The 23,955-nt window shown below is 41.9% G+C and overlaps 1 protein-coding gene across 1 annotated transcript in view; it reads right to left on the minus strand.

Moving 5' to 3' along the window:
• LOC139747999 (equilibrative nucleoside transporter 1-like) overlaps window positions 1–23,955 on the minus strand; it is a 165,672-nt gene that overhangs the window by 75,276 nt on the left and 66,441 nt on the right. Inside the window, exons 3-4 of the mRNA XM_071660545.1 lie at window positions 19,003–19,163; window positions 10,617–10,711 (exon numbers count right to left, since the gene is read on the minus strand). Coding sequence (XP_071516646.1) covers window positions 10,617–10,711; window positions 19,003–19,163 — 256 coding nt within the window. The remainder of the gene's footprint in view (window positions 1–10,616; window positions 10,712–19,002; window positions 19,164–23,955) is intronic.

A 23,955-nucleotide genomic window follows, 5' to 3' on the forward strand; every position in this document is an offset into this window, starting at 1 on the left:
TAAACATGAGTATCTTCTTTGGCAAAGTCTGGTATCTGCAGCTCGGCCTGGTGCTTGTGGTGTTGGAAGCGCGGGTCGTAATTGGCCGAGCTGCTCGTTTCTAAGAATCTCCTGGTGAGTGTGTTGGCAATGTCCACCGGGTCGTCGATGATTTGATCTTTATGGTGGATTTACAGAGAAAGCAGCAGCTTATATTTTCTTTTGATATTATGGATTGTGGATCAGACCTGGCAAAGGTGTGCCAAGAGTCTCGTTTGGTTTGTTTGATAATTCTTCTTGCCTGAGCCCTCGCACGTTTGTATGCAATAAAACTATCATCTGAGGTTCGTTGTCAAATATCCTGTATCTCCTATTGCGCTCATGCAGTACATTCCTTCAATCTGGTGTCCACCAAGGAACTCTATGCTTTGTGGAAATTGTAAAAACCTTAGGTACAGAGTTCTCAGCAGCCCTCAGTATGGCGGAGGTAACCTTGAGGACTTTTGCATCAATATCACCACCGGATATCAAGGACGGCTTGCCTTGTAAATGACACCCAGTCTGCTTTATTATAGTTAGATTTAGGCGGAGACGAGACAGGTTAGTAGTAATGCCGCATGAATAAGAAGGATAGATCAGGAAATGGTCACTTCCCAGTGAGTCGTCGTAAAGATCCCAAGTGATGTCGTTATGTAAATTCGGCGATGACAAGGATAAATCAATTGCTGAGATATTGCCAGTCCGGTCATCTACACAAGTTCCGCTACTATCGTTCAGAAGAGCGAGGTTGGCATTGATCATAAAATAGACCATTTGTTCCCCCTTGACGTCTGCCCGGATACTTCCCCACCGATAATAATGAGCACTGAAGTCTCCTAAAACTACTTTACGGTGAGGTAATTGATTAACAAGCAGATTTAACTCATCATTATTAAGTGCATTGGAACCAGAGCAATATATTGAACAGATGGACGGGTATGTGTCATTAGATTTTACTCTACATGCGACAGCGTCTAGAGTAGAATTTAAAGACACTCCTGTGTGGGGTAAACTTTGGTGCACATAAATAGCCACCAAACGATTCTCGTCTCTTCTACACGAGTGATAGCTTTCTAAATTGGAAAAGTCTTCGACTGTGCCATTTAGAAGGGCCTCTTGTAAACAGATTATGGCTGGCCTATATAGTGCAAGCAACAGTTGTAGTTGTGCTTGTTTATGCCTAAGGCCTCTGTACTTCCACTGAATGATATTGAACGTGTTGGTTTGAGTTATTCAACCGACTAGCTTTCTTTGCCCATTTATGCCTAGACATGAGCGAGTCCCCAAGGAAACATGAACGGCCCCTGAAAGTGATTTGTCTGGCATCAATCAAGTCTATGTCCTCCAACGTCCTCCAACGAAGAGGACATGTGAACCACAGGCCTCCCTGTCGGAGGTACCGGAACAAGGACGTGCGACGTAGTTTGTTAAAGTTTAGTCATCTTTAGAGATACATTACTTTTGTTCTCTTTCTTTCCTTTGGGACAGACAGAGGATTTGGTATTGGCATAAGATTTGTTATGGACTGTGGTAGGAGGAATAGGTGTAGGTGTAAGGTTAGATGGAGCTGGGTTCTCGGAACTGACGAGGTAGTGCTAGGAAACAGACGAAGAATGGCCCACACACACACACACACACACACAAACATATATATATATATATATATATATATATATATATATATATATATATATATATATATATATATATATATATATATATATATGAATATGGTTATATATATACGTATATATATATATCTAAATTTTTTTTTCATACAATTCGCCATTTCCCGCGTTAGCAAGTTAGCGTTAAGAACAGACGACTGAGCCTTTTAGGGAATATAATCACTTGACCCCCTCCTCTGTTCCTTCATTAGGAAAACTAAAAACGACAGGGAAGGAATTCCAGCCCCCCGTTCCCTTCCCTTTTAGTCGCCTTCTACGACACGCAGGTAATACGTGGGAAGTATTCTTTCTCTCCTATCCAAAGTATATATATGTATATATATATATATGTATATATATATATATATATATATATATATATATATATATATATATATATATATATATATATATATATATATATATATATATATATATATATATATATATACATATGTATATATATATATATATATATATATATATATATATATATATATATATATATATATATATATATATATATATATATATATATATATATATATATATATATCTTCTGTTTCCCAGAAGATATATATATATATATTTGTATGTAGCATTTATGGATCTGGAGAAGGCATATGATAGAGTTGATAGAGATACTCTGTGGAAGGTATTAAGAATATATGGTGTGGGAGGCAAGTTGTTAGAAGCAGTGAAAAGTTTTTATCTAGTATGTAAGGCATGTGTACGTGTAGGAAGAGAGGAAAGTGATTGGTTCTCAGTGAATGTAGGTTTGCGGCAGGGGTGAGTGATGTCTCCAGTGTTGTTTAATTTGTTTATGGATGGGGTTGTTAGGGAGGTGAATGCAAGAGTTTTGGAAAGAGGGGCAAGTATGAAGTCTGTTGTGGATGAGAGAGCTTGGGAAGTGAGTCAGTTGTTGTTCGCTGATGATACAGCGCTGGTGGCTGATTCATGTGAGAAACTGCAGACGCTGGTGACTGAGTTTGGTAAAGTGTGTGAAAGAAGAAAGTGAAGAGTAAATGTGAATAAGAGCAAGGTTATTAGGTACAGTAGGGTTGAGGGTCAAGTCAATTGGGAGGTAAGTTTGAATGGAGAAAAACTGGAGGAAGTAAAGTGTTTTAGATATCTGGGAGTGGATCTGGCAGCGGATGGAACCATGGAAGCGGAAGTGGATCATAGGGTGGGGGAGGGGGTGAAAATCCTGGGAGCCTTGAAGAATGTGTGGAAGTCGAGAACATTATCTCGGAAAGCAAAAATGGGTATGTTTGAAGGAATAGTGGTTCCAACAATTTTGTATGGTTGCGAATCGTGGGCTATGGATAGAGTTGTGCGCAGGAAGGTGGATATGCTGGAAATGAGATGTTTGAGGACAAATGTGTGGTGTGAGGTGGTTTGATCGAGTAAGTAACGTAAGGGTAAGAGAGATGTGTGGAAATAAAAAGAGTGTTGTTGAGAGAGCAGAAGAGGTTGTTTTGAAATGGTTTGGTCACATGGAGAGAATGAGTGGGGAAAGATTGACCAAGAGGATATATGTGTCAGAGGTGGAGGGAACGAGAAGTGGGAGACCAAATTGGAGGTGGAAAGATGGAGTGAAAAAGATTTTGTGATCGGGGCCTGAACATGCAGGAGGGTGAAAAGAAGGCAAGGAATAGAGTGAATTGGATCGATGTGGTATACCGGGCTTGACATGCTGTCAGTGGATCGAAGCAGGGCATGTGAAGCGTCTGGGGTAAACCATGGAAAGCTGTGTAAGTATGTATATTTGCGTGTGTGGACGTATGTATATACATGTGTATGGGGGTGGGTTGGGCCATTTCTTTCGTCTGTTTCCTTGCGCTACCTCGCAAACGCGGGAGACAGCGACAAAGCAAAAAAAAAAAAAAAAAATTATATATATATATATATATATATATATATATATATATATATATATATATATATATATATATATATATATATATATATATATATAGGGGTGAAAGAATACTTCCCACGCATTCCTCACGTGTAGTAGAAGGAGACTAGAGGGGACGGGAGCGGGAAGCCAGAAATCCTCCTTGTATTTTAACTTTCTAAAAATGGGAAACAGAAGGAGTCACGCGGGGAGTGCTCATCCTCCTCGTAGACTCAGATTGGGGTGTCTAAATGTGTGTGGATGTAACCAAGATGTGAAAAAAGTAGAGATAGGTAGTGTGTTTGAGGAAAGGAACCTGGATGTTTTGGCTCTGAGTGAAACGAAGCTCAAGGGTAAAGGGGAAGAGTGGTTTGGGAATGTCTTGGGAGTAAAGTCAGGGGTTAGTGAGAGGACAAGAGCAAGGGAAGGAGTAGCACTACTCCTGAAACAGGAGTTGTGGGAGTATGTGATAGAATGTAAGAAAGTAAATTCTCGAATAATATGGGTAAAACTGAAAGTTGATGGAGAGAGATGGGTGATTATTGGTGCATATGCACCTGGGCATGAGAAGAAAGATCATGAGAAGCAAGTGTTTTGGGAGCAGCTGAATGAGTGTGTTAGTGGTTTTGATGCACAAGACCGGGTTATAGTGATGGGTGATTTGAATGCAAAGGTGAGTAATGTGGCAGTTGAGGGAATAATTGGTATACATGGGGTGTTCAGTGTTGTAAATGGAAATGGTGAAGACCTTGTAGATTTATGTGCTGAAAAAGGACTGGTGATTGGGAATACCTGATTTAAAAAACGAGATATACATAAGTATACGTATGTAAGTAGGAGAGATGGCCAGAGAGCGTTATTGGATTACGTGTTAATTGACAGGCACGCGAAAGAGAGACGTTTGGATGTTAATGTGCTGAGAGGTGCAACTGGAGGGATGTCTGATCATTATCTTGTGGAGGCTAAGGTGAAGATTTGTATGGGTTTTCAGAAAAGAAGAGTGAATGTTGGGGTGAAGAGTGTGGTGAGAGTAAGTGAGCTTGGGAAGGAGACTTGTGTGTGGAAGTACCAGGAGAGACTGAGTACAGAATGGAAAAAGGTGAGAACAGTGGAAGTAAGGGGAGTGGGGGAGGAATGGGATGTATTTAGGGAATCAGTGATGGATTGCGCAAAAGATGCTTGTGGCATGAGAAGCGTGGGAGGTGGGTTGATTAGAAAGGGTAGTGATTGGTGGGATGAAGAAGTAAGATTATTAGTGAAAGAGAAGAGAGAGGCATTTGGACGATTTTTGCAGGGAAAAAATGCAATTGAGTGGGAGATGTATAAAAGAAAGAGACAGGAGGTCAAGAGAAAGGTGCAAGAGGTGAAAAAGAGGGCAAATGAGAGTTGGGGTGAGAGAGTATCATTAAATTTTAGGGAGAATAAAAAGATGTTCTGGAAGGAGGTAAATAAAGTGCGTAAGACAGGGGAGCAAATGGGAACTTCAGTGAAGGGCGCTAATGGGGAGGTGATAACAAGTAGTGGTGATGTGAGAAGGAGATGGAGTGAGTATTTTGAAGGTTTGTTGAATGTGTTTGATGATAGAGTGGCAGATATAGGGTGTTTTGGTCGAGGTGGTGTGCAAAGTGAGAGGGTTAGGGAAAATGGTAAACAGAGAAGAGGTAGTAAAAGCTTTCCGGAAGATGAAAGCCGGCAAGGCAGCAGGTTTGGATGGTATTGCAGTGGAATCTATTTAAAAAGGGGGTGACTGTATTGTTGACTGGTTGGTAAGGTTATTTAATGTATGTATGACTCATGGTGAGGTGCCTGAGGATTGGCGGAATGCGTGCATACTGCCATTGTACAAAGGCAAAGGGGATAAGAGTGAGTGCTCAAATTAAAGAGGTATAAGTTTGTTGAGTATTCCTGGTAAATTACATGGGAGGGTATTGATTGAGAGGGTGAAGGCATGTACAGAGCATCAGATTGGGGAAGAGCAGTGTGGTTTCAAAAGTGGTAGAGGATGTGTGGATCAGGTGTTTGCTTTGAAGAATGTATGTGAGAAATACTTAGAAAAGCAAATGGATTTGTATGTAGCATTTATGGATCTGGAGAAGGCATATGATAGAGTTGATAGAGATGCTCTGTGGAAGGTACTAAGAATTCATGGTGTGGGAGGCAAGTTGCTAGAAGCAGTGAAAAGTCTTTATCGAGGATGTAAGGCATGTGTACATGTAGGAAGAGAGGAAAGTGATTGGTTCTCAGTGAATGTAGGTTTGCGGCAGGGGTGTGTGATGTCTCCATGGTTGTTTAATTTGTTTATGGATGGGGTTGTTAGGGAGGTGAATGCAAGAGTTTTGAAAAGAGGGGCAAGTATGCAGTCCGTTGTGGATGAGAGAGCTTGGGAAGTGAGTCAGTTGTTGTTCGCTGATGATATAGCGCTGGTGGCTGATTCATGTGAGAAACTGCAGAAGCTGGTGAATGAGTTTGGTAAAGTGTGTGAAAGAAGAAAGTTAAGAGTAAATGTGAATAAGAGCAAGGTTATTAGGTACAGTAGGGTTGAGGGTCAAGTCAATTGGGAGGTGAGTTTGAATGGAGAAAAACTGGAGGAAGTAAAGTGTTTTACATATCTGGGAGTGGATCTGGTAGCTGATGGAACCATGGAAGCGGAAGTGGATCATAGCTATGGTGGGGGAGGGGGCGAAAATTCTGGGAGCCTTGAAGAATGTGTGGAAGTCGAGAACATTATCTCGGAAAGCAAAAATGGGTATGTTTGAAGGAATAGTGGTTCCAACAATGTTGTATGGTTGCGAGGCGTGGACTATGGATAGAGTGGTGCGCAGGAGGATGGATGTGCTGGAAATGAGATGTTTGAGGACAATGTGTGGTGTGAGGTGGTTTGATCGAGTAAGTAACGTAAGGGTAAGAGAGATGTGTGGAAATAAAAAGAGCGTGGTTGAGAGAGTAGAAGAGGGTGTTTTGAAATGGTTTGGGCACATGGAGAGAATGAGTGAGGAAAGGTTGACCAAGAGGATATATGTGTCGGAGGTGGAGGGAACGAGGAGAAGAGGGAGACCAAATTGGAGGTGGAAAGATGGAGTGAAAAAGATTTTGTGTGATTGGGGCCTGAACATGCAGGAGGGTGAAAGGAGGGCAAATAATAGAGTGAATTTGAGCGATGTGGTATACAGGGGTTGACGTGCTGTCAGTGGATTGAATCAGGGCATGTGAAGCGTCTGGGGTAAACCATGGAAAGCTGTGTAGGTATGTATATTTGCGTGTGTGGACGTATGTATATACATGTGTATGGGGGTGGGTTGGGCCATTTCTTTTGTCTGTTTCCTTGCGCTACCTCGCAAACGCGGGAGACAGCGACAAAGCAAAAAAAAAAAAATATATATATATATATTCACTATATTAACATTCGTGATCTCTAATAACCTCTACTCTGTTGAACACTAACTGTCACGCACCGCTGCTAATATCTTACTTCTGTTAGAGACACAGTTATCTAATGATGCTCTCACTAGTCCCTTTTTTAATATCCAACTAACATCTCCACTCACGATTCCGGTTGAAATGTGATGTTTGTACATATTCCAACATCAACACACCTGTTGCATGACTCAAGGACCTTGCTTAAAAACTATAACTTTTCCTTCTTGGAAGTATGCATTGATACATCCCATCCCTTAAGTGACCGTTCTAACCCCTTTAACTATCGCTCTTTTGCTTTGACGTCAACCATTTCCAAGTCTTTGAACCCCTCATCAACTCCCGTATCCCTAAACACCTTAATCTCACTCTTCATTCTGGTCTCCAGTATGGCTTCAGTTAGGCGAGATCCACTGGTGATATTCTTTCCTATCCTGCTAATGTTTGGTTGTCATTCCTTAAAGATTTGGTGGAGTCATGTGTAATTGCCCTTGATATATCCAATGCTTTTGACAAGTTGTAGCATCGGGGTTTCATTTCTAAGCTTCACTCTTTTGGCTCCCCTCCCTCACTTTGCTCCTTCATATCTAGCTTCCTCTCGAGCTGATCTATCTCTGGTTATTGATGGATCGGTCTTCTCCCTTTTTCTCCAACAGCAGTGTCCCTCTAGGTTCTTTCTCGTCTCTTACTCTTTTCCTCCCTTTTATCAACGATTTCCATTCTTCCACAGATAACCAAATGCACTCATACGCTGACGACTCAACACTGCATTCATCCACATCCTTCAATTCTGCTCCTTCTCTCACTCGATTTGCATCTCGTCTTGACACAGCTTCCTCAGTGAATCTCAGAGAGTAGACGAAATCTATTTAAATGCTTCCAAGACGGTTTCCACCCATCTCTCTACCAAAAACTCTTTTACATTGTTTGTCTCTCCTTTGAGGGTTCTGCAATTCCACCTCTTGACTCATACTTGGCATTACTATAAAATCCACTCTTTCTTGGGAATCCCATATCACGGAAATTGCTAAGTCTGCCTTTAAGAAACTGGGTGTCCTGTTTAGATGTCGAAACTTTTTTCTTCAGAACAGTGCTCTGTCTGTACAAAGAACTCATTCGTCCTTTAAAAGAGTACTGCTCTCACATTTGGGGCAGTTTTAGCTCTGCATCCTTACTTAAAGTTGAGTCGAAAGCGGTCCGACTTATAAACTGTCCCAGGTTAACTTCAAAACTTGACCTCCTTGCCCTACGCCGCAATTTTGGTTCACCTTCCCTTTTTTATAGGTATTACTTTGGTTTTTACTCCCGACAGCTAGCTGCTTGTGTGTCCCCACCACATGATTGCTGTATGGCCATTGGCACCTGAAGAGTGAGCGGGTTCAAGACCTATTGTTTGCATTACACCTCGATGCTTTAGCACTCTCTATCTTCTCTTGTCTCTATGACCTGGCACGTTATGGAAGACGGGTTTTTCACTTTTTCCAAAGTTCGTAAATGCTTTCCCTTACCGCTTCTTTTTCCAGCATCAACCACTCTATATATCAGTTAAGGCCCGGCCTTGATGTGGATTTTTGTCCGCGTCTCGAGCATCCAAAGTAAAAATAAGAATAAAAGAGTAAGTTTTCCGGGCAGCGTCAAAATTCTATAATAAGCTGCTACTGACCACCTTCAGGTTCTCATGGATGTTCCTAAATAATTCTTTTTCAATTCCACACGGCTCCTGGCCAAGGTTGATTGCATTAGGTTGGTCTCTATTTCCTTCCGTAACGACAATTCCTTTGATACAATTCTGGGGTCCTGGCTCATGCACTGCACCACCTCAGCGATTCTGATGCATAAAGCCATCATAGACTTTCGATGCCTCTCATGGAGGCAAATAGAACGTTCGTCATCCGCCTTCCATGTTGTTTATGGTGATCAGCTGACTCCCGACGTACCAACCTGTCGCCCAACCTGAGTGAACGACATGTTGGTACCCCTGGCGATGGAGACGACGGCCGTCACTTGACCACGAACATCGCATCGTCTATGAATACCTACTACGGAGGTATTTACTGCATGCGACGGCACGCATTAAATCGTGGCATGAACTCCGTCGCATCGTCTGTCAATATGGCCCTAAGGCTGACGAAAAGTCAGATTGTTTTAGTCAGAAGACTAGAGCTAGGAACGTGTGAGCAGACAGACATTGAAGGAGGAAAAAGCAACACCTTCACATGCATACGACACCTTCCTGCAGCAGTTGTAGACCTGTGTGGCCCAGGAGACATACGAACTCCAAAATGATTGATGTATACATCCAGTATAATGATTCCATTCCCCTACATTCTGAGTTGGGAAATAGCATACAGAGAAAAAGAGTCATCCTAAATGTAAAGAAATTATTTCACCATTTCAACAAAATAGTAGCCGGGTATATGAACGCTCATCCGTGTGTAGTAAACCACTGTAAACGAAGACAAGCATGATTTAGTCTACTTATAAAGACTTGTCTTCTTTCTGGTCTGTGAGAGAAATTAGGATACTTTGAACACAGGGACAAGTGACGAATAAGTGAGGAGGAAGCGTCGCGCGACCGGGCTGTCTTATATGTGTTGAAGAGCCCTCTGATTACTATTAAGTCAGGAACACAATCTCTCTCTCTCTCTCTCTCTCTCTCTCTCTCTCTCTCTCTCTCCATCGCAGATCCGTTCCCAGTTCCAAAGAATGGGTCAGGCACACACACACAGCCCCCCAGATCACTCACACACATCCTCACTCTCTGCCCAGTGATGCCAGAGGGATAATGCATGAACCTGCACACGTTTATGACAACTTCTCTTGCATCTTTCTTCTTAAACACTACGTTGATTCAAGTGAGACTAACATTAACATTCACGGGGCAGGGAACATAACTTGTCCCAGAGACCAGGGAGGGAATATAACTTGTCTCAGGGACCAGGCAGGGAATCTAACTGGTCCTAGGAACCAGGGAGAAAATATTACTTGTCCCAGGAACTAGGGAGGGAATATAACGTGTCACAGGGACCAGGAAAAGAATATAACTTGTCCCAGGAACTAGGGAGGGAATATAACTTGTCACAGGGACCAGGGTGAGAATATAACTTGTCCCAGGAACTAGGGAGAGAATATAACTTGTGTCAGGAAACAGGAAGGGAATATAACTTGTCCCAGGAACCAGGGAGGGAATATAACTTGTCACAGGGACCAGGGTGAGAATATAACTTGTCCCAGAAACTAGGGAGAGAATATAACTTGTGTCAGGAAACAGGAAGGGAATATAACTTGTCCCAGGGACGAGGAAAGGAATATAACTTGTCCCAGGGACCAGGAAGGGAATATGATTTGTCCCAATGACCAGGGAGGGAATATAACTTGTCCCAGGGACCAGGGAGGGAATACAACTTATCCCAGGGACCATAGAGGAAATATAACTCGTCCTACCAAGAATCAAAGCGAAGTATTTGGCTGACTGAAGGCAAGAGCTAATGTCTTGCAGACACCTGTCGAATCTAATAGAACTAACAAAGCAAGCTTTAGGAGAAAGGGATGACAGGCTGGATATACACAACGAAATTTCATTCACTTATGAATCTGACAAAAGGATAAGTACGTACATGAGTCGGAGTCGATGAAAGTGAGGATAGTGACGACGACCACGGCAAGCAGGGACAAAACCAGAGATCCCAAGTGACGGACACCTTCACTCACCCTGCAGGAGGCAACCGTCATACTTGTCACACTTTGTCACCAGGAGAGGAATTCAAGGCTGTGAGAGAGAGAGAGAGAGAGAGAGAGAGAGAGAGAGAGAGAGAGAGAGAGAGAGAGAGAGAGAGAGAGAGAGAGAGAGAGAGAGAGAGAGAGAGATTTTTTAAATGGTGTTGTAGTATTCAAATAAAATTACACCATTAAGAAAGCCCTCATCCAAAACAGCCCATAATACAGGTGTTGTTTATAAAGTGCCATGTAAAGACTGTGACCTATTCTATATTGGATGATCAGCGAAAGATTTGGAGACTAGAATCTCAGAGCATGAGTATAGCGTTAGGATATCCCAGCAGAGCTGCGGCTTATTTCAACATCATGCTGCCTTTGATCACCATATCGAATGGAAAGGAGCTAAGACCATAGCTAAATCGAATTGTTTCGGTGAAAAAAAAATATAACTGAATCATGTTTCATCTTTGGTATATTTGATCATAATGTAAATATGTCCTTTGGTCACCTAAAATGTGACAAACTGTTTACTGTAAAAATTATCAAGAAGCATCCCCCAGAATACCCCCCGTCCACACACCATGTAAGGTAAGGAAAGTCAGACACGTCACGTTACTTCATTAAACCTCACTACCCACCTGCTTGCTATACATGGAGATTAGTGAAGCCCCGATTTACTGCTACTGTATATATATATATATATATATATATATATATATATATATATATATATATATATATATATATATATATATATATATATATATATATATATATATTTTTTTTTTTTGTCGCTGTAGCGCAAGGAGGCAGACGAAAGAAATGGCCCAACCCCCCGCCCCCATACACATGTATATACATACGTCCACACACGCAAATATACATACCTACACAGCTTTCCATGGTTTACCCCAGACGCTTCACATGCCTTGATTCAATCCACTGACAGCACGTCAGCCCCGGTATACCACATCGCTCCAATTCACTCTGTTCCTTGCCCTCCTTTCACCCTCCTGCATGTTCAGGCCCCGATCACACAAAATCTTTTTCACTCCATCTTTCCACCTCCAATTTGGTCTCCCTCTTCTCCTTGTTCCCTCCACCTCCGACACATATATCCTCTTGGTCAATCTTTCCTCACTCATCCTCTCCATGTGCCCAAACCACTTCAAAACACCCTCTTCTGCTCTCTCAACCACGCTCTTTTTATTTCCACACATCTCTCTTACCCTTACGTTACTTACTCGATCAAACCACCTCACACCACACATTGTCCTCAAACATCTCATTTCCAGCACATCCATCCTCCTGCGCACAACTCTATCCATAGCCCACGCCTCGCAACCATACAACATTGTTGGAACCACTATTCCTTCAAACATACCCATTTTTGCTTTCCGAGATAATGTTCTCGACTTCCACACATTCTTCAAGGCCCCCAGAATTTTCGCCCCCTCCCCCACCCTATGATCCACTTCCGCTTCCATGGTTCCATCCGCTGCCAGATCCACTCCCAGATATCTAAAACACTTCACTTCCTCCAGTTTTTCTCCATTCAAACTCACCTCCCAATATATATATATATATATATATATATATATATATATATATATATATATATATATATATATATATATATATATATATATATATTGGAAAGGATCATAATTTTGCGCGTGATCAAGTATATTCCTGACTCCAAGGGGATAATGAAAAACGATAAGCTCCCAAGTGAACTTCCGTGTAATAATCACATCATCAGGGGAGACACAAGAGAATTAATATGTCATTGATATACAACGAAGAGACGTAGCTAGGACGCCATTTGGTAAACATGCGATTGTCCAAGACAGGCAAGAAGCGTATCATAAACTTATCATTTTACAAATTCTATCAACAATAAAGTTATCTAATTTGTATAGATCATCACTAATATTCAGATTATAATTATTTGTGTATTTGATAATAGAAGATTCAATGATACTTCTCGTGGTAAAAGATGGCATTACTCCAGTCAGCACAATGATCATAGTTTTTAACGTGATTAAACAAGGCATTTGATTCTTGTCCCATTCTTATACTATATTTATGTTGCTTAAGTCTAACAGAAAGATCCTTAACAGTCTGTCCGACATAGAACTTATCACAGTTTCTACATGGCACTTTATAGATGCACCAAGGAGAATTTTCAGGTGAATTCCTGATTAACATATTATTTATAGTAATATTGTTGCTGAAGGCAACATTTACATTAAAGGATTTAAGCAACATGGGAAGTCAAGTAAAATCATTATCGAAAGGGAGAACTAAAAAATTCTTGGTGTCAATGGGAGATTTGGGCTCAACTCTATAAAATGATTTCTTTGCTAACTTAAGGGATTTCTCAATGAAAAATCTAGGGCACTTTAACTTAGATCCAATAGAACATATCTTTACAAAATGGCGTCCGAGCTACGTCTCTTTGTTGTATATCAACTGACATATTTTTTTCTTGTGTCTACCCTGATAATGTGATCATTACACGAAAGTGCACTTTGGAACTTATCGTGTTTCATTTTCCCTGTGGACTCAGGAATATATATATATATATATATATATATATATATATATATATATATATATATATATATATATATATATATATATATATATATATATATATATATTTATATATATATATATATATATGTTTGCTTTGAAGAATGTATGTGAGAAATACTTACAAAAGCAAATGGATTTGTATGTAGCATTTATGGATCTGGAGAAGGCATATGATAGAGTTGATAGAGATGCTCTGTGGAAGGTATTAATAATATATGGTGTGGGAGGCAAGTTGTTAGAAGCAGTGAAAAGTTTTTATCGAGGATGTAAGGCATGTGTACGTGTAGGAAGAGAGGAAAGTGATTGGTTCTCAGTGAATGTAGGTTTGCGGCAGGGGTGTGTGATGTCTCCATGGTTGTTTAATTTGTTTATGGATGGGGTTGTTAGGGAGGTGAATGCAAGAGTTTTGGAAAGAGGGGCAAGTATGAAGTCTGTTGGGGATGAGAGGGCTTGGGAAGTGAGTCAGTTGTTGTTCGCTGATGTGTATCATATATTTTTTTTTTTCTTATTGCTTTGTCACTGTCTCCCCCGTTTGCCAGGTAGCGCAAGGAAACAGATGAAAGAAATGGACCAACCCACCCCCATACACATGTATATACATACGTCCACACACGCAAAATATATACCTACACAGCTTTCCATGATTTACCCCAGACGCTTCACATGCCTTGATTCAATCCACTAACAGCACGTCAACCCCGGTATACCACATTAATCCAATTCACTCTATTCCTTGCCCTCCTTTCACCCTCCTGCATGTTCAGGCCCCGATCACACAAAATCCTTTTCACTCCATCTTTCCACCTCCAATTTGGTCTCCCACTTCTCCTCGTTCCCTCCACCTCCGACATATATATCCTCTTGGTCAATCTTTACTCACTCATTCTCTCCATGTGCCCAAACCATTTCAAAACACCCTCTTCTGCTCTCTCAACCACGCTCTTTTTATTTCCACACATCTCTCTTACCCTTACGTTACTTACTCGATCAAACCACCTCATACCACACATTGTCCTCAAACATCTCATTTCCAGCGCATCCATCCTCCTGCGCACAACTCTATCCATAGCCCACGCTTAGCAACCATACAACATTGTTGGAACCACTATTCCTTCAAACATACCCATTTTTGCTTTCCGAGATAATGTTCTCGACTTCAACACATTCTTCAAGGCTCCAAGAATTTTCGCCCCCTCCCCCACCCTATGATCTACTTCCGCTTCCATGGTTCCATCCGCTGCCAGATCCACTCCCAGATATCTAAAACACTTTACTTCCTCCAGTTTTTCTCCATTCAAACTTACCTCCCAATTGACTTGACCCTCAACCCTACTGTACCTAATACCCTTGCTCTTATTCGCATTTACTCTTAACTTTCTTCTTTCACACACTTTACCAAACTCAGTCATCAGCTTCTACAGTTTCTCACATGAATCAGCCACCAGCGCTGTATCATCAGCGAACAACAACTGACTCACTTCCCAAGCTCTCTCACCCCAACAGACTTCATACTTGCCCCTCTTTCCAAAACTCTTGCATTCACCTCCCTAACAACCCCATCCATAAACAAATTAAACAACCATGGAGACATCACACACCCCTGCCGCAAACCTACATTCACTGAGAACCAATCACTTTCCTCTCTTCCTACACGTACACATGCCTTACATCCTCGATAAAAACTTTTCACTGCTTCTAACAACTTGCCTCCCACACCATATATTCTTAATACCTTCCACAGAGCATCTCTATCAACTCTATCATATGCCTTCTCCAGATCCATAAATGTTACATACAAATCCATTTGCTTTTCTAAGTATTTCTCACATACATTCTTCAAAGCAAACACCTGATCCACACATCCTCTACCACTTCTGAAACCACACTGCTCTTCCCCAATCTGATGCTCTGTACATGCCTTCACCCTCTCAATCAATACCCTCCCATATAATTTACCAGGAATACGCAACAAACTTATACCTCTGTAATTTGAGCACTCACTCTTATCCCCTTTGCCTTTGTACAATGGCACTATGCACGCATTCCGCCAATCCTCAGGCACCTCACCATGAGTCATTTTTTTTTTTTTTTTTATACTTTGTCGCTGTCTCCCGAGTTTGCGAGGTAGCGCAAGGAAACAGACGAAAGAAATGGCCCCCCCCCCCCCCCCCCCCCCATACACATGTATATACATACGTCCACACACGCAAATATACATACCTACACAGCTTTCCATGGTTTACCCCAGACGCTTCACATGCCTTGATTCAATCCACTGACAGCACGTCAGCCCCGGTATACCACATCGCTCCAATTCACTCTATTCCTTACCCTCCTTTCACCCTCCTGCATGTTCAGGCCCCGATCACACAAAATCTTTTTCACTCCATCTTTCCACCTCCAATTTGGTCTCCCTCTTCTCCTTGTTCCCTCCACCTCCGACACATATATCCTCTTGGTCAATCTTTCCTCACTCATCCTCTCCATGTGCCCAAACCACTTCAAAACACCCTCTTCTGCTCTCTCAACCACGCTCTTTTTATTTCCACACATCTCTCTTACCCTTACGTTACTCACTCGATCAAACCACCTCACACCACACATTGTCCTCAAACATCTCATTTCCAGCACATCCATCCTCCTGCGCACAACTCTATCCATAGCCCACGCCTCGCAACCATACAACATTGTTGGAACCACTATTCCTTCAAACATACCCATTTTTGCTTTCCGAGATAATGTTCTCGACTTCCACACATTCTTCAAGGCCCCCAGAATTTTCGCCCCCTCCCCCACCCTATGATCCACTTCCGCTTCCATGGTTCCATCCGCTGCCAGATCCACTCCCAGATATCTAAAACACTTCACTTCCTCCAGTTTTTCTCCATTCAAACTCACCTCCCAATTGACTTGACCCTCAACCCTACTGTACCTAATAACCTTGCTCTTATTCACATTTACTCTTAACTTTCTTCTTCCACACACTTTACCAAACTCAGTCACCAGCTTCTGCAGTTTCACACATGAATCAGCCACCAGCGCTGTGTCATCATCATGAGTCATACATACATTAAATAACCTTACCAACCAGTCAACAATACAGTCACCCCCTTTTTTGATAAATTCCACTGCAATACCATCCAAACCTGCTGCCTTGCCCGCTTTCATCTTCCGCAAAGCTTTTACTACCTCTTCTCTGTTTACCAAATCATTTTCCCTAACCCTCTCACTTTGCACACCACCTCCACCAAAACACCCTATATCTGCCACTCTATCATCAAACACATTCAACAAACCTTCAAAATACTCACTCCATCTCCTTCTCACATCACCACTACTTGTTATCACCTCCCTATTTGCGCCCTTCACTGAAGTTCCCATTTGCTCCCTTGTCTTACGCACTTTATTTACCTCCTTCCAGAACATCTTTTTATTCTCCCCAAAATTTAATGATACTCTCTCACCCCAACTCTCATTTGCCCTTTTTTTCACCTCTTGCACCTTTGTCTTGACCTCCTGTCTCTTTCGTTTATACATCTCCCACTCAATTGCATTTTTTCCCTGCAAAAATCGTCCTAATGCCTCTCTCTTCTCTTTCACTAATACTCTTACTTCTTCATCCCACCACTCACTACCCTTTCTAATCAACCCACCTCCCAATCTTCTCATGCCACAAGCATCTTTTGCGCAATCCATCACTGTTTCCCTGAATACATCCCATTCCTCCCCCACTCCCCTTACTTCCATTGTTCTCACCTTTTTTCCATTCTGTACTCAGTCTCTCCTGGTACTTCCTCACACAAGTCTCCTTCCCAAGCTCACTTACTCTCACCACCCTCTTCACCCCAACATTCACTCTTCTTTTCTGAAAACCCATACAAATCTTCACCTTAGCCTCCACAAGATAATGATCAGACATCCCTCCATTTGCACCTCTCAGCACATTAACATCCAAAAGTCTCTTTTTCGCGCGCCTGTCAATTAACACGTAATCCAATAACGCTCTCTGGCTATCTCTCCTACTTATATAAGTATACTTATGTATATCTCGCTTTTTAAACCAGGTATTCCCAATCATCAGTCCTTTTTCAGCACATAAATCTACAAGCTCTTCACCATTTCCATTTACAACACTGAACACCCCATGTATACCAATTATTCCCTCAACTGCCACATTACTCACCTTTGCATATATATATATATATATATATATATATATATATATATATATATATATATATATATATTTTTTTTTTTTTTTTTTCAAACTATTCGCCATTTCCCGCGTTAGCGAGGTAGCGTTAAGAACAGAGAACTGGGCCTTTGAGGGAATATCATCACCTGGCCCCCTTCTCTGTTCCTTCTTTTGGAAAATTAAAAAAAAAAATATATATATATTTAGATTTTGTGTGATCGGGGCCTGAACATGCAGGAGGGTGAAAGGAGGGCAAAGAATAGAGTGAATTGGAGCGATGTGGTATACCGGGGTTGACGTGCTGTCAGTGGATTGAATCAAGGCATGTGTATGGGGGTGGGTTGGGCCATTTCTTTCGTCTGTTTCCTTGCGCTACCTCGCAAACGCGGGAGACAGCGGCAAAAAAAAAAAAAAAAAAAAAAAAATATATATATATATATATATATATATATATATATATATATATATATATATATATATATATATATATATCTTTTTCTTTCATACTATTCGCCATTTCCCGCGTTAGCGAGGTAGCGTTAAGAACAGAGGACTGGGCCTTTGAGGGAATACCTTCACCTGGCCCCCTTCTCTGTTTCTTCTTTTGGGGAAAACCAAACGAGACACACACACACACACACACACACACACACACACACACACACACACACACACACACACACACATATATATATATATATATATATATATATATATATATATATATCCCGTTTCCATGTTAGACAGGTAGTGACAGTAGCAGAAGAAAGGCCTCATTCGCTGAAATCCAATCTTTATCTCTCTTGTGTAGTACACCAAAACCACAGCCTCCTATCGACAATCAAGTCTTACGTACCTCTCCATGGTTTTTCCTAGACGCTTCGCATGCCCTGGGTCAGTCCATTGACAGCATGTCGACCCCAGTAAACCACATTGTTCCATTTTACTCTATCCTGTCCACGCCTTCTACCCTCTTGCACATTCAGCTAAGACTTTCTGAAAAAGCCCTCATGCAAATCACCTAGGTACTAGATCGGCTATCAGGAAAGGTACTAAAATAAGGTTTAAATATTACCCCTTTGTGTGAGGCACTTGGGCTAATTACTACCCTCAAGCACAGAAGTAGAGCGGGTATGTCACACCATCAGGATTTATTACCAGTAGGCACACACCGGCTTTCGTAAACACAAACTTTAACCCGAGACACTCTGACTTGAGTCATTCTCCTATCTGAGACCTTCTCTGACCTGAGATACTCTTTTACTTGAAACACTCTAATCTGAGACACTATCTGACCTTATCTCTGATCTGAGACGCTCCCTGACCTGAGAATTTTTTGACCTGAAACGTTTTCTGACCTGAGACACTCTTACATGAGACACACTGATATGAGACTTTCTGACCTGAGACCCTCTCTGACCTTATACACACTCTGACCTGAGACATGCTGATCTGACACTCTCTGACACGACACACATACAGTGACTTACTTCTTGACGATGGCTGAGTTGACGATGAGGAACACGGTGACGAAGGTGTTGGAGACGGTGACGAGGACAGGAGTGAAGGAGACCTGGAGCGGCGTAAGTGACGCCTCGGGGTCGTCCCAGTCCTCCCCGAGGCTGGAGTTCCTCAGCTTGTACTGCCAGTACTGCAGGGTGGATAAGTCAGTGGCACATGGCAAGGAGAAAAGTGAGGGATCTGATGGTCCATGACCAGGTTATATGCAGTCATAATCTTAAACTGTAGCAAGAACTGGATGGTATAGCAGAAGGCAATCCCTTAACCTACTTCTCCCTCCATCTGAATTGCCGGCAATTAAAAGAATAAGCTGAGATAGAACACCATATAGCATGGAGGAAAATATATCGCAATAATCTTTATAGAAAAATGTGAAAGGAAGGGATTCCTTACAGTGAACAGAGCAGGCTGTACTTGGGCTGGGCTTTGAAACAAAAAAAGTAGAAGCGACGTTACTTTTTGAGGAGATTTACACGACAGAATCTTCTTAAAGCAGAAATGATTTACTAACTGAAATGTATTCTTTGGCATGGCAGTAACAGGGCGAACTAGTCTGTGTTGGTATTGGGATTTTAAAAACTTTATTTGCACCTGATGAGGCAATTTGTCTCCATGAAACATGGTGCAGTACTTAGAGAAAAATATAAGTTAATTAAAGTATCTGAACTCTCCCAACTGCGATTTCACCTTCATAACTTAAATATATATATAGCCTTGATGTGAAAGTATTGTGGTAGCGTCACTCCAATGTTCTCCAACTCTACAGGTAAAAAAAAAAAATCTGCTGTTCACCTCAATTATTAGGGTCTTTCTATTATTCCTGGTCATTAGATCTTTATCTAATGTGGAGAAAGTTTTGACTGTTATGTTGTCGAAATCATTTAGTATTTAGAAAACTACAATTGGCTCTTGGTGTTTGCACTTTTCTAGACAGATTAATTTTTGTTGTTTCTCCTCCATTAGACTTATTTCTGAATGAAGAAATTAGTTTAGTTGCTCTTCTTTGAATTTGTTTCAGTTTTCCCTCGTTTCTTATTAGATCTGGTGACCAGAACTGAACATTACTTTGCAAATGAGGTCTGATCGGGGCGTTAAAAAGAGATGAGTATTGTATGGCTCGTTTTCGATGGTCACTGTAGCTGTTATTTCACTAGCTCTGGATGGTTAGGAATCGTCACTATGGTTGAGCTGGGGGGTGTTAGTTACTAGTTCTTGGTAGTTAGAGGTGTTTGGTATAATTTAGCTGGGACTGGAAAGCATTAGTACCTAGTTCTGGGGGCTGGAAAATGTTAAATGCTTGTTTTGGGGGTTAGCAGAACTGATAGGGGTTAGCTGGTACTTCTAGGGTTTAAAAGGTGGACACTCTATCTGCACTGGGGTTTGGAAGTGGTGAATTCCAAGTTCTGTCCGTATGGATAGGGTTAGTTGCTTGGGGGAGGGGGGGGGGGGGTGGATGGAAGAGGTCTGTTACCAATTCTCGGGGTTTGGGGGAAGTTGATGATTCTGGGGCGGTTGGAAAGGGCCAATTGTCATTCAGTGGAAATGTTAGTCACTAGTTATGGGTGCTGAAAAGGTTTCTTTGCTAGTTCATGGGGTATCAAGATGTTTAATGTGGACAGGTGGATGGACAGTAATGTAGATAGGGTAGACGGGTGGACGGGTAGTATTGTAGACAGGGTGGACGGGTAGCACCTGGAGCAGGGGAGGCTAAGTAGTGACCATATTCATAACGATAACCTCTGACATATTAACTGTAACACAGGGATGTTTACCACATAAGGTAACTGTAACACAGGGATGTTTACCACATAAGGTAACTGTAACACAGGGATGTTTACCACATAAGTTAACTGTAACGCAGGGATGTTTACCACATAAGTTAACTGTAACACAGGGATGTTTACCACATAAGGTAACTGTAACGCAGGGATGTTTACCACATTTTCATATCAATGAAGTTGGCTATGTGAGGATTTTTCCACAAACGATCAGTCCTCTGCTCGTAACGCTACCTCATTAATGTGGGAAAACGTTGATACATGGCGAACATGTATGAAAAGAAATGAGTTACTCCTACATTCTTTATTCTCTTTACGATCCAAAGAATTTTTGCATCTCGTGAATACACACTTAGGAACTGATATAATCCCCTACAATGAATAGTATTGAAAAAATATCAGTGATCATGAGTGATTTGTAATTTGTCATGAGATACTATATTGATAGAGACCACATTAATACATTAATAGGGGCCACTTGCATGAATATCCCACTTCAAAATAGTAAAATACGACTCATTCAAATTACTAAGATCGATCATTAAACCATTCTTAATGTCCTCGTGTGAGGTTAGCTCCTGCAAGGCTGTTAATGCTAACAGCGAGCGGGATTTGGTCTGTAATCCCAGGGGAAGGAGAGATTAGTTACATATTCCTGTGGATGACTTACAAGTACGGGGGAAACTATAGCTTGGCAGTGGGTTGCATCAGTGGTTCCCGAGTCCAGGATTGCTTCCAGGCAAGGCTCTGAGAGAGGCTCTTCCTACCACCTGCATCCCTGTAACACATCCGACAGCTGGTACCAGGAGCCTTGTGGCTACCTACGCGCTGTCTGCCTTCTTGAATCATTTTCCTTCCATGTTGGCTGAGACGGTAGCTCATTTTATCGACTAGCTCCACAAGGGAAGATGAGTAGCGAGATTTACTGTGGACTACCGCGACCTGGATTCGAACCTATGCACTCGATCCCTGGGCGGCCCCTGAATACGCCACGATGAGGAACGCTAATCGCTACACTACGAAGGTCCTCTCAGATATATATATATTTGAGATCAGGATCAAAGCCGCAGAATCAGAGCACTTGCCCAGCACACAGCAATTCCCTGTAACAAGGAGTAAACAGATATATTACGGTACGAAATTTGGCCAAACATAGTGATTCCATGGCCCCGTGTGGACGATTGATAATCATAGTTCATTCATTCATCTTTTCATTCAATTATGTCTCTACTGGAAATACCAGCGTTCATTCACTTATCTTTTCGTTCAATTTCACCTTACTGCTGGAAGTACCAGCATGTACGTAACATATGACTAATGCCAGGTAGGTTAACTAGTAATGCTAGATGTTCCAGCTGCTTGATTTAGCCAAAGGCTTAGCCATTTGGTCATAGTTATATGACCCTCAACTGCTTGGTCACAGTTATTTGACCCTTAACCCCCTGGTCACAGTTATACGACCCTTAAACCCTCGATCACGATGATACGAACCTTAACCCTTCGATCACAGTGATATGAACCTTAAACCACAACGTTACGACCCTTGGGTGTGATGGCGTGACCTAATCTCCCCGACTCAAGGGACAAATGTTCCAAGGGTCGTACCGTCGTGCTCAAGGACTGAACACTGAGGCGCAAGGGATAAACAACTGTTGTGGGTCACGTTATCAAGATATCTGAACACGTCCAGAGGTCCTCTCGTCACGTCTATAGTGAAAATGGGAAGAAGGCCAGCAGATAACCTCATGATAGACCATCAGGTTCTCTGTTATCGGGCTATTCCATGCACTTCCATGCACTGGCCAGTTTATAACCTCGTTACAGAACATAAGGTTTCCTGTTGAGTGGTTTTACCATGTACTGTCCAGTTTATAACCTCGTCACAAACCATAATGTTCTCTGTGTTACCTATTCTGTTACCTGTTCCCAATGTACTGTCCTCCAGCAGGTAATCTCGCAGATAGACTATCAGCTCCTCTGTTATCTGGCTTTCCCATGAACTGTCTTCTGTACATAACTTCGTCATTTATCCTTAGGTCTTCTGTGTTATCTATCCAGCAGATAACCTCGTCAGAGGCCATCGGGGCGTCTGGAATCTCTCTCTCTCTCTCTCTCTCTCTCTCTCTCTCTCTCTCTCTCTCTCTCTCTCTCTCTCTCTCTCTCTCTCTCTCTCTCTCTCTCTCTCACACACACATACTTGCATTTACTCCTCCATATACCATCCTCCAGCAGATTCTTCATGGACCATCAGATATTGTTTCCCATGTACTCCCCTCACATTAATGTCCATCTGACTAGCTTTTGGCCCTGATACGACAGAAATGTGAAGTTCAAAATGCTTCAAGACTCCTTAAGCGAAAGGAAAAACAAACTATCGAAAAATATCCTGACCAAAGCTTAAAACTGTACCTATGTCATCGCTCACCGATGATCTTCGCCGACTGTGACTCAGTTCATGAAAATAACGAAAAGCCGTGGAAGATACGACAATAGCCTGAATAGAGGTAGCCTGAAAATGCCAGAAAAGCCCATCTGAAACGAAAGAAGTCATAAATGTTCTCCTTGAGAGTAAAGCGTATTACTAGTACATTCTGCTGGAGAAACTCACTGTGACGCCGGACAACTGTATGGAAGATACGGCTCAGCGAAAAAACTGATTATTTTGGGTGTTGCTTTACTGCTGGAACAGAGGCTTTGAGAGCAGCGTCTCTGGAATCCGTACGACGAGAGATGATCAAGGATTCTGGTGCGGTAAGTAGTATATGACGTGAGTAATAGCTTCTGAATTTTTGGTCCTCCTTTCCATCCCAGGAAGCAGCAGCTGCAGGATTGTTGGTCCCAGTTCCCTTTCCAGGAAGTAGTAGTTGCAGGACTGCTGGTCCTCCTTTCCTTTCCAGGAAGTGCTCAGGATGCTCCTCTAATAAGCAGATTTAGTATCAAGGAACATCTATAAGGAGTCCTTTGCAGTGGCCTGATCGATGCCTAGTTTTCAATAGACTTTAGGTAAGAAATTGTAGTAAGGGGATGCAAGGGTATGGGATGATAGCACAAGGAGAGGTAACTGTGGGGTTGTTGATCCAGGTGAGTTGGTTGGGTGAGTGGTGCTGGTAATGGATTAGCTGGTGGTTCTTGCCGTTATTCGTC

Source organism: Panulirus ornatus, chromosome 71 (assembly GCF_036320965.1).
Source record: "Panulirus ornatus isolate Po-2019 chromosome 71, ASM3632096v1, whole genome shotgun sequence".
In the NCBI taxonomy this organism is placed as follows: domain Eukaryota; kingdom Metazoa; phylum Arthropoda; class Malacostraca; order Decapoda; family Palinuridae; genus Panulirus; species Panulirus ornatus.